Here is a 15,013-nt window from a genome sequence, read left to right on the forward strand (position 1 = left end):
GTTTAATACAGTATAGATGCTTTAAATGTCTAGACAACCCAACCCAGCATTGACTACAGGCAGTGTTAAAGGATTATGAAAAATTGGCTTTGGATGAGACTTAAACTTATACTGACTCACATGCATAAACAAAAATTAAAAATAGCTTTTAGAAAGAAATGTGCAACTCATAGACATAATTAAAAATACCATGATTTTCAACAAACTAAATATGTATGTTCAAAACATCTTAGAAAACGCAACAAATTTTCAAACGCCTGGTAGTCATTTGCCACATTAGCAGATAGAAAAGAGTGTACTTTCATTATGGCCAGGCCATTAGCTTCCATCAAAAATGAAGTGCACATTTCTGGAAAACGCGTAACCGGAAAAGTGCACTAATGGGGATCGTTTTGTCTTTCATTAATGTTTATAGTAAAAACGTTACGACTTCGCTGCGCATTTTAATCTCTTTTGTTAGAACAATAAAACGTATTGTTCTAATACGTCTTCTTATTATTATTTCAGGACATTGTGTTAATTTTATTCTAGTTACATAATTAATTATTTATTTCTTTGTCACCCCTCGTTGTCGTTTTATCAGTCTGGCTGTCTTTTTATTTTATTCAGATTGTCGCGCTGAAGTAAATCCCTGATGTGTTTATGCAAAGTTCATTGAGTCTTAGATGATGCATTCCTTCTTACCGTTGCTGTAAAGAAGCTGCAATCTGTAATGGATCCCATTGTTTGTCTTTTCTCCGGTACTTTCCTGCAAAAATAAATTCGATGGTTAACAGGAAAACCTATTTGACTATTTCTGACGAGCCCCGTGTGTCAAACCGGCTATTCCCTTGCGGACCAGAGGCCGAAAAAACTGCTAACGCACATTAGCCAAAATAGAGTAATTTTTTACTGAGTAAACGAACGGGTTAAAAATACTTACGTCTTTAAAAAAAATAGTTTTGTGTATAGTGTGATTTCATAGTTCAGTAATAATGTGCCCGGGGAATAGATGTGTACAAAGTGACTAAATATTCTGTGAGCATTAATAGCCTTTTTTTATATATATAAAATTAGCAAACACTTCGCTCACTAAGATTAATTTACAAATGCTTGCAATCAATTTTATTTGCACAGTGTATTTTTATTAAAGCAGCATGTGGTACTTCGCAATAATAAAAGAATGTGTTTTATTAAATAGGATCTTGAAAGGTAATATTAACTTTATGACCTTAGGTCAACACAGCATTTCCGCAAAATATAGGAGATGTGTTAGTAAATGCATAAACTACTGAAGGAAAAAATATAAAACATGAGGCTCTTTTAAATTATAAGAGATGAATATGTAAAAATAAAAAACTATAATAATTAAATAGATGTTTAAGAAATTCATTACTGAACATTAGGCTAATTTAATGCAAGATTAAATTGTGATGTGATTTATTGAGTATGGGCAAATAAGCTTTCAGCTTTAGGCTAATATCAATGCCATTTTATCTATTAGCCTATAATAATTATCACAAGCCATTTTCACTCAAATTTGCAAAACAAATATGCAAAAGGAAACGTTTCACTTGCCTTTTCTTTTTCAACAAATCCAACAAAAGAGGTTCTTTCAATTTCCACGGGTTGTCCTTGTCTGTCGTATAGCGCTAAAACGAAGTGGAAGAAGTTGGATTTGCGAAGATTTGAAGGAGGCTGCTTCTCAAAGTGTGCTCGAGCAAGACCCACTCCACTATGAACACATACAAGACAGACAGAAAAAGGATGAAATATTCATGTGTATATTTAAAAATAAGAGAAAACAATACTTTTGTGATTATTTATTTACAATTTCCTAAAAATAATTGAAATGCACTTTAAGTTTTCAAATTGCATTGCAAAAGCTTGCAAAAATGTACGTTGACAGTTTAATTGTTTAAACAAATATTTAAAGTAGCCTGTTAATGATAGGATAGTTTTGTTTTTAAAAAACAGTCATTGAGACTAAACGTTTTAATACATTTTTTTTTCTTAAACGTGATTTTATAACAACAGATGTAATTGTTGCTAATAAAAAATAACAATTATAGTAATAACTGAATTTGTAACAAACTAGTCTGGATTGTCTGAATTTAGTAGCCTATTTTAAATTTAAAGAGCAAAATCAATGCAAACTAGTGGTTTGTCAAAACAAAGTCGCTTATAAGCAAAAGCTTATGGCTATTTTAACATTAGAAATAATAATGTTAGAAATAATAAAAAGAGTTTTATTGTGACTTGCAACTCAAGCATTCTGTCTGTTGGTGCCAAGAGCACGCCGAAGAGGATGCTACGAACTTATCGCAGCAATAAATCAATCTCTTTGTCACCTTGTTATTAATAAGCCGATATCGCGCACTGATTAGGATGATCTACATGAGCGTTTTGTGTCGTCCCAGGGTGATAAGCGCGCAATATTCCGTCTAGTTGTTCCCGTAGCGCTGCAGACCGCCGCCGGCTTACCTCTGAGCGGCTGTGTTCGCATCCAACACTCCGGCACCCTGCATCCATGTCCGGACAGCGTTCATCCCGGCACCGATGGGCTCCTCTTTCATACTACTCCCGCTCCTTTGAATGCTGTCTTGAATCCCGAACATGAAAACAGACTCCTGTCACCGTCTCAGTCGGTACTTGCTTCTTTTGATCGCTCCGTTAAAAAAAGACAAGGAGAAGTGTACGGGTGAGCAGGTGTCACCGCGTTTGTCTCTATTAGCGCTTCCTCTCTGAAACAGAAAATAGAGCGACGTGCCAAAAGAAACGCGAGATGTCAACATCCAGGTTTTGGGAGAACCGTGCAACAATAAACAAACAAACAAAAACTGCAAGATTAGACTGGAGGTCCCTTTGGTCTAGCGTGCGCAAAAAAAAAAAGTCTAATGTCACTTTAAGAAACAATAGGATCAAGAGCAGGCTTCGCTGAGGGTTAGATCAAATGTCATCATCCAGAGACTATTTTTTTCTTTATTTTCTCCTCCTTTTCCTTTCCTGTCTTTCTCCACAAAGAGTATTCTCTGATCAAATCACATGAATGAGCAATATGAAATCAACCAGGAGAGGTGGACCCTTGTGGAGACAGCTCCCTCGCTGTTCCCCTTGTTCAAACGGGAGTGATTTGTGTCCTTTCCCTAAGGAATCCGATTTGACTGTCTCTGGGAACTAAACACAAGCAAACTAACCCCAAAGGGAGGAGGAAGAGGAGGAGGGAGTGACTGCGCACGCAGGGCCGCCCCCCAAACATAAGTAAAGCCGAACTACCATTAGCTGTCCACCCAACCACGAAGCCCGTCGCCTAATTAGATATCACAGCCCGCCCTGCCCACTTAGCGAGCGGCGTGTTTAGAGAGAAAACCAGAAAGAAGTTATGCGCGCGTTAAATGTCACCGGAGCGCGCAATTGAAACCAAATTGATGCGGTTCACATGAACGCGGAGTATTTTTTTCAATACCGTAAAGTTATTTTAGAAAAGCACAGTAAGTTTGTTTAAATACGCGTACTGGGCTAAGAATGAGCTAGTGTGAGGATTATTTAATAACGTTCAAGAGTTGGACTTTTGAAAGAGATTTTTCAAGGAAATTTGAGGTTCGTCTCCAGCCGTTCAAGTTGTCTTTTGGCGCCCCTGGCACAGTTAAGCACTTTCCTAAAGACTTTATTAAACTTCATTATTTCTGAGTAATGTAAATATAATAAACTGATAAATAATGACAGTATTTATTTGTTGAAATAATGATAATGATCCTGACACAAATTGCTCAAGCAGCCTACTGTTGCTATGGTTACCTTCTAAGCGAATGATGGTTTTGTTCGTGTTTACATCCAGGTAAAACATGAACTCTTGTTAACTTTTGTAATATAACTTTTTTGGTTAGTGAAACAACCACAAACAGCCGCGGCCATATTAGGTTATTATTCTTTATTTTAAAACACGTTTGTCGAATAAAATTAATTACGTCCGTGATGAAGTAAACAGATCACCTGTTATCGAAATGATACAAGTTTTATTAAACGTATGTCCGAGAGACATTAGCCAATGTGATGTGTTTGATAACTAATGTGAGGATCAGCTTCATAATTAGTAAAATATTTAGTTAAAGCATTGCACTAAATGTACAATTTGTCGCTTTAGAATTTCAACAGCATAATCATCGATTAATAATAAATATATACGCCTAATAAATGTCTTACTGCTGTGATACAATTATTTAATACATTTAAAGACCCATACGTTGATTTAAAAACGTCTTTGCTGATAAAGATGTCATGTACAGATATTATAATCCATAAAACGTCTGTTTTGACAGTAGCCTATATAAACGACGCATTAAACAAAACCGGATAGTTCTGACCCAAACAATTCAACAACTGCTTTGTCAGGTTTGATATAAAACGACAGTATACACAGGAGTAAATGCTGGGAGCGCAAAAGCATTTTACACAGCAGCACTTTGTGTTTTTCATTTTTCACACAACAGCAGTTTTGTTTCAGATTTAGAATGCAAATATAAAGCTTAATTGTTATATTTTAGAAATGTGCAAACATGAGCATATGCATGCACGGGGAATGGATATTGTAGCTAGACCTAAATGAAATCCTCCACAGCGGACAGAGGAAGTAGCCTATATGAGTCCCGTCCAATCCAGCGCTGGTCAGGCAGAGGGGAATTCTGCTCCCCCCTGGGTCCCTGTATATTTATATTCCCACACAGCAGTTTAAAGTGGCAGAAACTACACAAGGAGTCTCAGTGGAAACGGTATATTTTCATGCGTCCAAATAAGAAACAGACCTGTTGTTTAGGCTATTAAAACGCATTTGTGCATCACTTAAATATATATAGGCTATGTGTGTGGGGAAAAAAAAAATCAATTTGCAATCTTAAAAAAACGTGCACGTATTGAATAATCTTATTTTTAAAAAAAATACTCAAATTAACCTTTTTATAATATAACTAATCCTATTGCTGACAGCGACAAATTTGATTTGATTTGTAAAACAGATGTCCACATAAATCACGCTGTCGTTGATGAGTACTAACCATATAATTGAATTGAATAACCATAAAATAAATCATAATGTAAAACAAAGTTCTTGTCACTTGAGATAATTCAGTCAGTAGGCCTACTTAGTCCGTTTCAAACGATAAGACCGCATGTAAACGTTTATATTTATATAGGCTGTCTAGTCTAACGCTGCAGGTAGTTTTGATAGAATGCAGAAACATGAAAACTACTTCTTTTTGGTGTCAAGGTCAGACTGCGAGAAAGCAACTCGATAATAATTGTGTTCATTAATGCACCAAAATAACCAGGCTACGTTTGACTTTGAGTTCCATCTCGGTTTGACGTTATAGAGAAATTGAGAAATGCTATTGCTAAAATGTGTGGACATTTTGTACATGTACAAGACAAAGACAAAAGTGTGATTTGTGGAAAAGAAAAGAAATCTCATGAAGTTTAAAGTGTTGCGGACTCCTCAGAGAAACGGGCACAGGAGGCTTGTGGCTATAAGCGTTGACAGCCCAACATTGCCATCAAGTGGCAACACATGTAAACACAACTGGAGAAAGAATTTGAGTAAATTAAAGATAGAGTTAACTAAAAACTTTATGTACTCGCTTGTTATTCCAAACCCGTATGACGGTCTTCAGTGAAACCAAAAGAGGCAGAATTCGAGACTCAGTCATGGTTCACTTTAACTGTAGTACTTTTTCCGTAAAGTAGAAGTTAAATGGTTCCAAACCCGTAAGACCTTTCGTTTCGTTCGTCTTCGAAACACAAATTAAGATATTTTTGATGAAATTCGAGAGCTCTCTGGCACTCCATAGACAGCAAGGGTGCTACCATGTTCAAGGACAGGTCCAGAAAGATACCAAGAACATTGACAAAACATTCCATGTGAAATCAGTGGTTGAATAGTAATTTTATGAAGTTACGAGAATACTTTTTGTTGAGCAAAAAAATAAAAAAATAAAAAAATAAAAACTATATTAAACCATTCTCCTCCGCTTCACCCTAGTAACAATTTGGAAAGAACCATAACGCATGTGCATCCTTTCCTCTGAGCATAAGTCAGAAAGCTCTCAGATTTCAGCAAAAATATCTTAATTTGTGTTTCGAAGACGAACAAAGCTCTTACAGGTTTGGAACGACATAAGGATGAGTAATTAATGACAGAATTTTCATTTTTGGGTGAACTATCCCTTTAATATTAACTAATAGTCATTCTAATTAAACTGAAACTTTTTTTGACTAAACTGTTCTTTTAAAGTGTCAAAATAAATAGTTAATAGATAGTAGGTCTATATTTGAGTACATCACAACAGAACCCTTATCAAGATTTAGGTTGGAAGTGAAAAAAGTGACTTTGCTGTGACACTTGACCTTAACCACACACACTGAGGCACACAAACCAAAATGAATGGAGGAGAAACTCACACTGGAGGGGACTTAATTGATATTCTGTTTCCGTGAGAAAAAGTACATGTGCATCTTTTCCTCTGAACATAAACAAGTCAGAAAGCTCTCAGATTTCAGCAAAAATATCTTAATTTGTGTTCAGAAGATGAACGAAGGTCTTAACGGGTTTGGAACGACATAAGGGTGAGTAATTAATGACAGAATTTTCATTTTGGGATGAACTATCCCTTTAATAGTAACTGATACAGTCATTCTAATTGAACAGTAACAATGTTTGACTAAACTGTTCTTTTAAAGTGTCAGAATTAAATAAATAGATAGTTAATAGATTGTAGGTCTATTTTTGAGTACATCACAACAGAACCCTTATCAAGATTTAGGTTGGAAGTGAAAAAAAAGTGATACTTTGTTGTGACACTTGACCTTAACCTGTTTCGTTGAAGGCCTTCATACACACTGGGACGCACAAACCAAAATGAATGGAGGAGAAACTCACACTGGAGGGGACTTGCGAAGACAACATCATTTATATTCTGTTTCCGTGAGAAAAAGTACCTAGGGAATATCTGGCCTTTCCAAAATGACCGAGTGCTTTGTTCTTGCGTTTCACATGTAACTTTTTTTTCTCTTTTTTACACAAAGGTCAGAGTTCAAGGCTAACTTTGATCAGAAGGATGGAGAGGGTTAAAGGTTAGCGCTCTTTGATTTGCTAATGTTTCCTCCATTCTCTCTTCCTGGCCCTCTTGCTAAAGTGCTCACACAGGAAAAGCGGATAAATGTTCTCGTCTGCCAGCACTGAGACACCTCACACTGCGCTTAAATACAGTGGGAATATGCGTATGCCATAACTTTAAACTGTTTATCGCATTTCCAAATCCAAGACTTACGCTAAAAGAGTAGTTATGACCGATGACTGCTGATCTTCAGACCTCTGCAAGATGGTGAGTGGCCAGGAAATGAGTGCATATCCCGTCTGTGTCTCTTCATCGGATGTTTTGATGGTTTCAGCAGTCTGACATTACCTCAGCACTCAGGTGTGGGTCTGTTTGATTCATCACAGGTGGGTTTAAGAGCCCTGTAGGTCTTATTATGCTTCGGGAAAAGGCACTGTGGAAGAAAGCCAGGACAAATGTTTCATGGGTTAGGTTTGGATTTATTCTGACATTCAGCTTCACTTTCAAGCATATTTTACTTAACTCAGCTGCGATACAAACAAAAGTTAGCCTTCCCAGAACATCACACATTTATGCTGTATAAAGCTAGGGCTGTCACCATATGATATCAACATAGGGTTTGCACTTACGTCACAATTTGGCCTGTTACCGTCCCGGATGGGCAGCCATACTGGCCATACTCGGATATAAACAACAGCATGGATTGCATGGTTAATGTATTACTGAATAGTTTGTCCTGCTAATTCATTCTGTCTAAACCACAGAAGAAGAAAAAAACGTGTGGTGTGGTAAGCTGCTAAATCATATAGAGAAGGACTTAGTAACAGGAAAAGGCGCAATATTTTGACAAACTAAAGTTAATAGGTGGTAAAGATATGTACAAGCAGTATAAGATATTAGTCTAATATTTCACCCACCTGACAAGAAATGATGAGAGCAAACATGAATGTTGTCAAGATTCTTGCCCTGGAAATCCTGGTTCAGTTTGGCCAACCACAAATGCCTTTTGTTCCTCAAGACAGTTTTTTGCACTCTTCTTCTTAATTTGTTATAACTTTTGCTAGTCTGTAATACTCCAAATATTTTTTCCCGGTCTGACCGATTAGTACAGCCCAAGACATAACAATAACCGACCATTTTCAGTAGCAATAATCGGCAAAATAAGCGAGTTTCGTTCAGTTCAGTGGCACTGTTTACATTCAGTGCGCCAATATGGCGGATTAATGACGCATCGTGAAAACACTCTATAGCATTCCATACAGTGATAAAAGCTATGTCAATTAGCATTGCAATATAAAAGCACATTATTCATATTAAAATACCTGAGATGGCTTGAAGAACACAGACAACCACTGTTATAATATAAATCGTTTTTTTATTACTCTCTTGTGGAATTTCTGCGCGATGGCGTCCTCTGGTGTCGAGTACGAATGAAATAAAAGAAAATGAGACACAGCTAGAGTTTAACGCTCCATAATGGCGCTGGAATATTATGCGTCATATTTTCGTATTGTATGTGTACATATGAGTATGCTTTTCAAAAATGGCTAATAGCCATATATTGCAACACCCTTAATTAACACAGTAACTATATTTCATTATCGTCAATACCGGTATATCGCAACACCCCTAATTCTACCAGTAAATGCTTTTTTTTTTTTTTTTTTACTTCATATCCTAAATTAAAGAACAGAAGAGGATATGTTTTAACGTTATGTCCAAATAACCATTAAACAGTTTGACACCATTTTGTAATTTAAAAATGAAATACACTACCAGTCAAAGTTTTGGACAGTACGATTTTTAATGTTTTTTAAAGAAGTCTCCTCTGCTCACCAAGCCGGCATTTATTTGACTATTCTTTGAAAATACAGCAAAAAACAGTAATATTGTGATTTTTTGATTTTTTTTTTTTTTTTTTTTTTTTTTGCTATTTAAAATAACTGCTTTCTATTTGAATATATTTTAAAACGTAATTTATTCCTGTGATCAAAACTTTTTTAGCTTCAGCATCATTGCTCCAGTCTTAAGTGTCATAGTTCAGAAATAGGGGGAGGGGTAGAAAAATTATAGAAATCAATATGTTTATTTTGCAAGGATGCTTTAAAATGATCAAAAGAGATGATAAAGACATGTATAATGTTACAAAAGATTTCTATTTCAGATAAGATGCTGTTCTTCTGAACTTTCTATTCATCAAAGAAACCTGAAAAAAAAACTACCTGTCTGTTTTCAACATATTAATAATCAGAATATTAGAATGATTTCACGAGGATAATGTGACTGGAGTAATGATGCTAAAAATTCAGCTTTGAAATCACAGGAATAAATAAAAAAAAATATACAAACAGAAAACATTTATTTTAAATAGTAAAAATATTATGTACTTTAGATAAATGCAGGCTTGGTGAGCAGAAGAGACTTCTTTAAAAAACTAAAAGGAGGATGAAAAGCTAAAAGTAGGAAGTGAATTTAGGCATCACAACATTATAATGTAATATGAATATGGATATTTGTTTTGAGACTTGCTAATGTAATAATAAACTATTATCATCGTGACAGGTGGGTTTAAGAGCCCTGTAGGTCTTTTCACGACTCATGAAGGCATTGTGGAAGAAAGCCAAGACAACTGTTTCATACTTGAGGTTTGCATTTATTCTGACATTCAGGTTCACGTTCAGACATCAGGCATATTTTAGTGAATTCAGCTGCAATTCAAACAAAGTTAGCCTTCACAGAACATCATTCCACGTTTATGCTGTATAAAAAAAAGAAAGAAAAGAAAAGGAGGATAAATTCAGAATGCTATTCTCCATTTTCATTCAGATCGGTTTCTTTAATTGGAAAAAAAAATGGTGGTTTAGATAAAAGTAACGTTTTTGCAGATTAAAAATCCTACAGGCCAAACATCATTCGTTTAACCAACTATGTTAAATTGATTAACTTAAACACTTAGTAAAAGGAAAAACGGCATTCGCAATGTGTGCTCATACATTCTCTAATGTATTCATGTTCACAAATGCGCTAAATGCCAAATACTGATGAGAATGAAACTGTATCTTCTAAACGACCACAGTGCTCATCCACAGCCAAAGGCGCTTCCCGCTGTCACCACTAGGTCGCGCTAGAGGTCGTAGCGTTCATATGAGCCTGAGGCCGCTTCATGACACTCGACGCTGCTTTAACACTGTACTTTTGTATATCAAAACTCCTTTACATATATATTTGTACATGGGTATATATTTCATATATAACTTGATTCAATGCATACACACCAAAATATTTGGTATCAGACAAGACAAACTTTGGAGCATTGCTTTATATTACATTAGTGCAAATGCAGTGGCATATATGTATATATAGTTTCTCTAAAAAAAAACAGAGAACAGAAAAAGACGGGCTACTGCTATTAGATACTGAGAGCGTGCTAGTGGATATGTGCTAAGTGCATACAGAGCATCACAGCACTATATTGAAGGGTCACATGATCACATTCAGGTTGGTGTTCGCTGGAGATTGTAGTTTCGTAATAAAGGGTAGGGAAGAGCTGGTGTTTTGGTACATCCAGATGTGGAAGGGTTGAAATGAGACTTCTCATTTCACCTCAGACCTCAGGATTCGGTGATGTTCGGTAGGATCTCGACTGTATAGATGTCTAAGGAGCATTCCGTATGTATCAGTCACAGAAAGGGCAAACGGTTTCCCATCAGACCCTCTACTGTAACACTGTCTTTTGGCCAGCAGTGTGTGGAGTTTGAGTTTGGCTCAAGGCAGATTTTAGGATTGGGAGGAGGAGCAGGCAGGAGTGTCGTCGTTGTCTTTTAGCTCAGCCGTGAGGTCGGACGATGAAGCGAGATTGGTGTCGTCTTGCTGAGGGACCTGGAGGGTTGAATCGGACTCTGGATGCTGTGAAGGGTCTGGATCACCTGCTGGGGACTCTTGTAGTGGGTTGTCCTGTGTTGAAGAGCCAGGTTGTGAGGAGCCTTTCAGCTGGTTGTGGCAAAGAGGGCAGGTCTCTTGAACATACAACCACTTCTTCAAGCAGCCTGCATGGAAGAGGTGACTGCAGGGGGTGATCACAGCTGACGTCATGTCCTAGATTTAAGAGCAGAAAAGGGTTAGTTATTTTAAAAACAATGACAATGATAATTATTTTTATGTTATGGCTGTTGAATAGCACATAATATAATGTTACAATGTTTTGTCAAAATAAAAAGAAAAAAAGATTACACTATTAAAGGTCCCATATTGTCAAAATCGAAATTTCCTGGCTTTTTTCATGATAACTGAGGTCTAGGGGCTATGTAACTACCATATGAGTTTCAAAACAGTCAATCCACAGTAAACTGCACACAGCCTGCTTAAAGTAGCTGTTCATTTTCACGAGCCGCTGTGACTTCCGTAACGATGTGACGTCCGATCTACTCAGTCACCGCCTTCAGTCACCACCCCGAGCACCAATCACGTCCCACCCTCCTTTTGTCAAACCCAGACAATATCGTGTCCATAACATTGCTAAGCAACAACAACAAGAAAACAAGTCGAGAAAACCCTGTTCAGTTGATAGATGCCGAAACTACATCATTGCACAGGCTTCAGAACAACGTGAATATAAGAGACCACTGGCACGTCAACTTCAGCCTCTTTCACACAGCGATTCCGGTAAATACACGGATAATGTGTCCCATGATTTGTTCCGAAGTTGTTTGATTTGGTTCATTCACAGTTGTTTTCCGGAATCTGTGCATGCTTTACACACAACCCATAAAGACATGTGACGTTTGGATGTGAGATGTAATGCGACGCGTACGTTTCACTAAACTGAAACTAACCTGAACAAACTGTGCTTCAGCGCTGATAGTGAGGAGCTGGCTCTGCCCGATCGCCGCTTCATTCCACTTTGCACGTATTTTTTCGTTGTGAAGAGTCACATGATAACGTGCATCATCACTACAACACTGCCTTTATGGTTCTGGCTTTTGTTCACACAGCGCTCGTTCCCGTAATTTTCCAGAATCAGCGCGCATTGTGAAAGGGGCTTTACTAAAGCAACAGTTATGTAGCTTACTGCATTCGGTGTTTGAAAAAGAAAAAACATTAATGATCATTCTGAAATATCCTGTTGAGTATCAGCAGGCTAGGCTCTCTCTATGGCTCTGGGCTCGGCTAAAGCATACATGACCGTAGTTACCTGTGGTTGGCCTGGCTGTGCGTCACTCAGAAAACAACAGGCCAATCAGAAGAGAGGCTCATGAATATTAATTAGATGGGCCAAAATCGACCTGTTTTTGACAGAGCTCCTAAAAAAGGAGCTGTAAAAATATATTGAGATGGATTTTGGCACTTACACCGCAAATATATATTCTTAAGGACATCAACAACTAAAATAAACCTCCAGAAATGTGTACAATATGGGACCTTTAATGTATGATTCTTATCATCATCATCATCATCATCATCATCATTATTATTATTATTTTGTTTAATATGTTGAGTAATAATAATAATAATAAAATCATTATTATTAATAAAATCATTATCATCATCCATATTATAACAATGGGAAATTACTTGTATAATAAAATTATTATTAATAATAATAATAATAACTATTATTATTATTATTATTATTATTATTGTACTAGTACCATCATTTTTTATTGTTATAATACTAATGATGATGATAAGAAATAATTTATTATGATTAATTATTATAACAATGGCAAATCATTATATTATTAGTATAATTGTTAATAATAATAATTATAATAATTATAATAATATACAAATAATAATTATAATAATATATAATTAATAATATAATCTATAATGTATGTTGAGTAATAAATAGTAATAATAATAATAATAATAATAACAATATAGTTTTATCATCAATATTATAGGCAATGGAGAATTATTAGTATAATAATATAATAATAATGAACTAAAAAAGTAAAAATACATTGTTTTATTAATAATAATAATAATAAATTGTTATCATCATCATTATTATAACAATTGAAAATTATAATATCATTAGTATAATTAATAATAATTAATAATAATAATAAACAGTTTTGTCATCATCAATATTATAGCAATAGAAAAAAATTATAATGATATCATCACTATAATAATTATTATAACATGGCAAATGTATTATATTATTATTAGTAGCAGTAGTATTAGTAATAATAATAATAATATACAAAAATTATTAATATTATTATTATTTATTATTATGATGTTTAATGTAAGTTGAGTAATATTTTTAATAATAATTTATAATTAATAAATTATTGTTATCATCATCCTCATTATGGTTATAACAATGGCTAATTATTATATTATTAGTATAATTAGTAATATGATTAGTGGTAAAAAAATATAGATATTTTACAAATAATTCTTACTTTTATTATTATTATTATTATTATTATTATTATTTAATGTAGGTTGAATAATATTTTTATTTCTTTATTATTATTATTATTATTATTATTATTTATCAGTAGTATTAATAATAAAACACTGTTATCATCATCATAAAGACAGTAGATGTAATTTATGCATAAATATAAGGTAAACAAATGCATTCACAAATATTTTTTCAATAAGAGTCAGCTGATAACTGATATAGTACCTGTTCCCCTTGTGAATGGTTGCCGGGGATTTAATATATGTTGATTTTTTTTAAGGTATCAAAAATGTTTTTAATGGTTTTATGGAATGTGGTTGTTAGGTGGTTGCTTACTGACCAAAGTCAAAATAGCTCATCCCCTAATTTCTGCTATATTCTGGCCTCAGCATAAGGCTCATTCAAAGTAAGTCTATAATATTGTCCGGCAAAAAAAAAAAAAAAAATCTTAAATCCAATCACTTGAAAAAGTCTTTCCTCAGCAAGCCACACAATATTAGACATGTCCATGTATATAATACAAATGGTGTGGCACAAATTATGCGCATAAGTTTAATACTTAGAGGATTGTATGAACAATAGTGATGCACCCTTACTGAACCCACCATCAATCTACCACAGAAATACACAAGGAGACACATGCTACAGAATGTACCTGGACATCCATCACAAACACACACACACATACACACCTGGTAGCAGATGGAACAGATGTCATTGTGCTGCTGGAGTTGTTGGTGAGAAGCTGTAGGCAGGCTCTTGATCTTGTTGACAGCATCTCTGCGGAGCAGGAAACTCTGCCAGCCCAGCTGGGCCCTCAGCCACACGTTATAGTAAGAATGGATGAGTACGATAGTCGAGCCCATCACGGTCCACTCTCCAAACACCGTCTCCGACACGCCGTACGCCACCACGCACAGAGCGACCAGGAACTCCAGCAGTCTGTAGGTGCCGTTCACCCAGTAGATGACATCATCCATGTTCTCCACCGGTGCCTTGCGGAGCTCCTCCACCATGAAGAGCACGTAGATCAGCAGCGTGCCCAGCACCTGAGAATCAAAACCACAAAAAGCAACAATTACAACTCCTACACAACTATAATAGCTTTTCCAGAGCCAATGACTAAAGAACATGGTGGTGCTGATTATATAAAATGCTGGAATTGGTCCAATTATATAAACATTTTACATTTACTCAACAAAAAAAAAAAAAAACTAATGTAAATTATATTATTAATTATTTATGTATAATTTGACAAATATTTTTGGTAATACTTTACAATAAGGTTCCATTTGTTGAAATTAACTAGATTAGCAAACTAACAATGAAAAAAGAAAAAAAAATTATATATATATATATATATATATATATATATATATATATATAGCATTAGTTAATTAGATAAGTTAATTGAATTGAATTGAATGATCAAACTAACAATAAAAATAATAGATGTATTTAAAATAATAATAATAATATATTTTTTTTATTTATTACATATATTAGTAAT

The 15,013-nt window shown here is 35.1% G+C and overlaps 2 protein-coding genes across 4 annotated transcripts in view; both read right to left on the reverse strand.

The window, feature by feature from the left end:
* Nucleotides 1-3,130, reverse strand: part of ebf1a (EBF transcription factor 1a) — a 178,375-nt gene extending 175,245 nt beyond the window's left edge. For 2 of the 3 annotated variants that reach the window (XM_073820000.1, XM_073819999.1), the window contains exons 1-3: nucleotides 2,464-3,130; nucleotides 1,558-1,714; nucleotides 685-748 (exon numbers count right to left, since the gene is read on the reverse strand). In XM_073820000.1, coding sequence (XP_073676101.1) covers nucleotides 685-748; nucleotides 1,558-1,714; nucleotides 2,464-2,597 — 355 coding nt within the window. In that variant the 5' untranslated portion in view covers nucleotides 2,598-3,130. Of the gene's footprint in view, nucleotides 1-684; nucleotides 792-1,557; nucleotides 1,715-2,463 lie in introns of those variants that run through there. The other variant, XM_073819998.1, reaches the window with a different exon arrangement.
* A 6,587-nt stretch (nucleotides 3,131-9,717) lies between these two features.
* Nucleotides 9,718-15,013, reverse strand: part of rnf145a (ring finger protein 145a) — a 30,257-nt gene continuing 24,961 nt past the window's right edge. The window contains exons 10-11 of the mRNA XM_073820540.1: nucleotides 14,196-14,552; nucleotides 9,718-11,180 (exon numbers count right to left, since the gene is read on the reverse strand). Of these exons, the coding sequence (XP_073676641.1) occupies nucleotides 10,863-11,180; nucleotides 14,196-14,552 (675 nt within the window). The 3' untranslated portion in view covers nucleotides 9,718-10,862. The remainder of the gene's footprint in view (nucleotides 11,181-14,195; nucleotides 14,553-15,013) is intronic.

Source organism: Garra rufa, chromosome 16 (genome assembly GCF_049309525.1).
Source record: "Garra rufa chromosome 16, GarRuf1.0, whole genome shotgun sequence".
Lineage (NCBI taxonomy): Eukaryota > Metazoa > Chordata > Actinopteri > Cypriniformes > Cyprinidae > Garra > Garra rufa.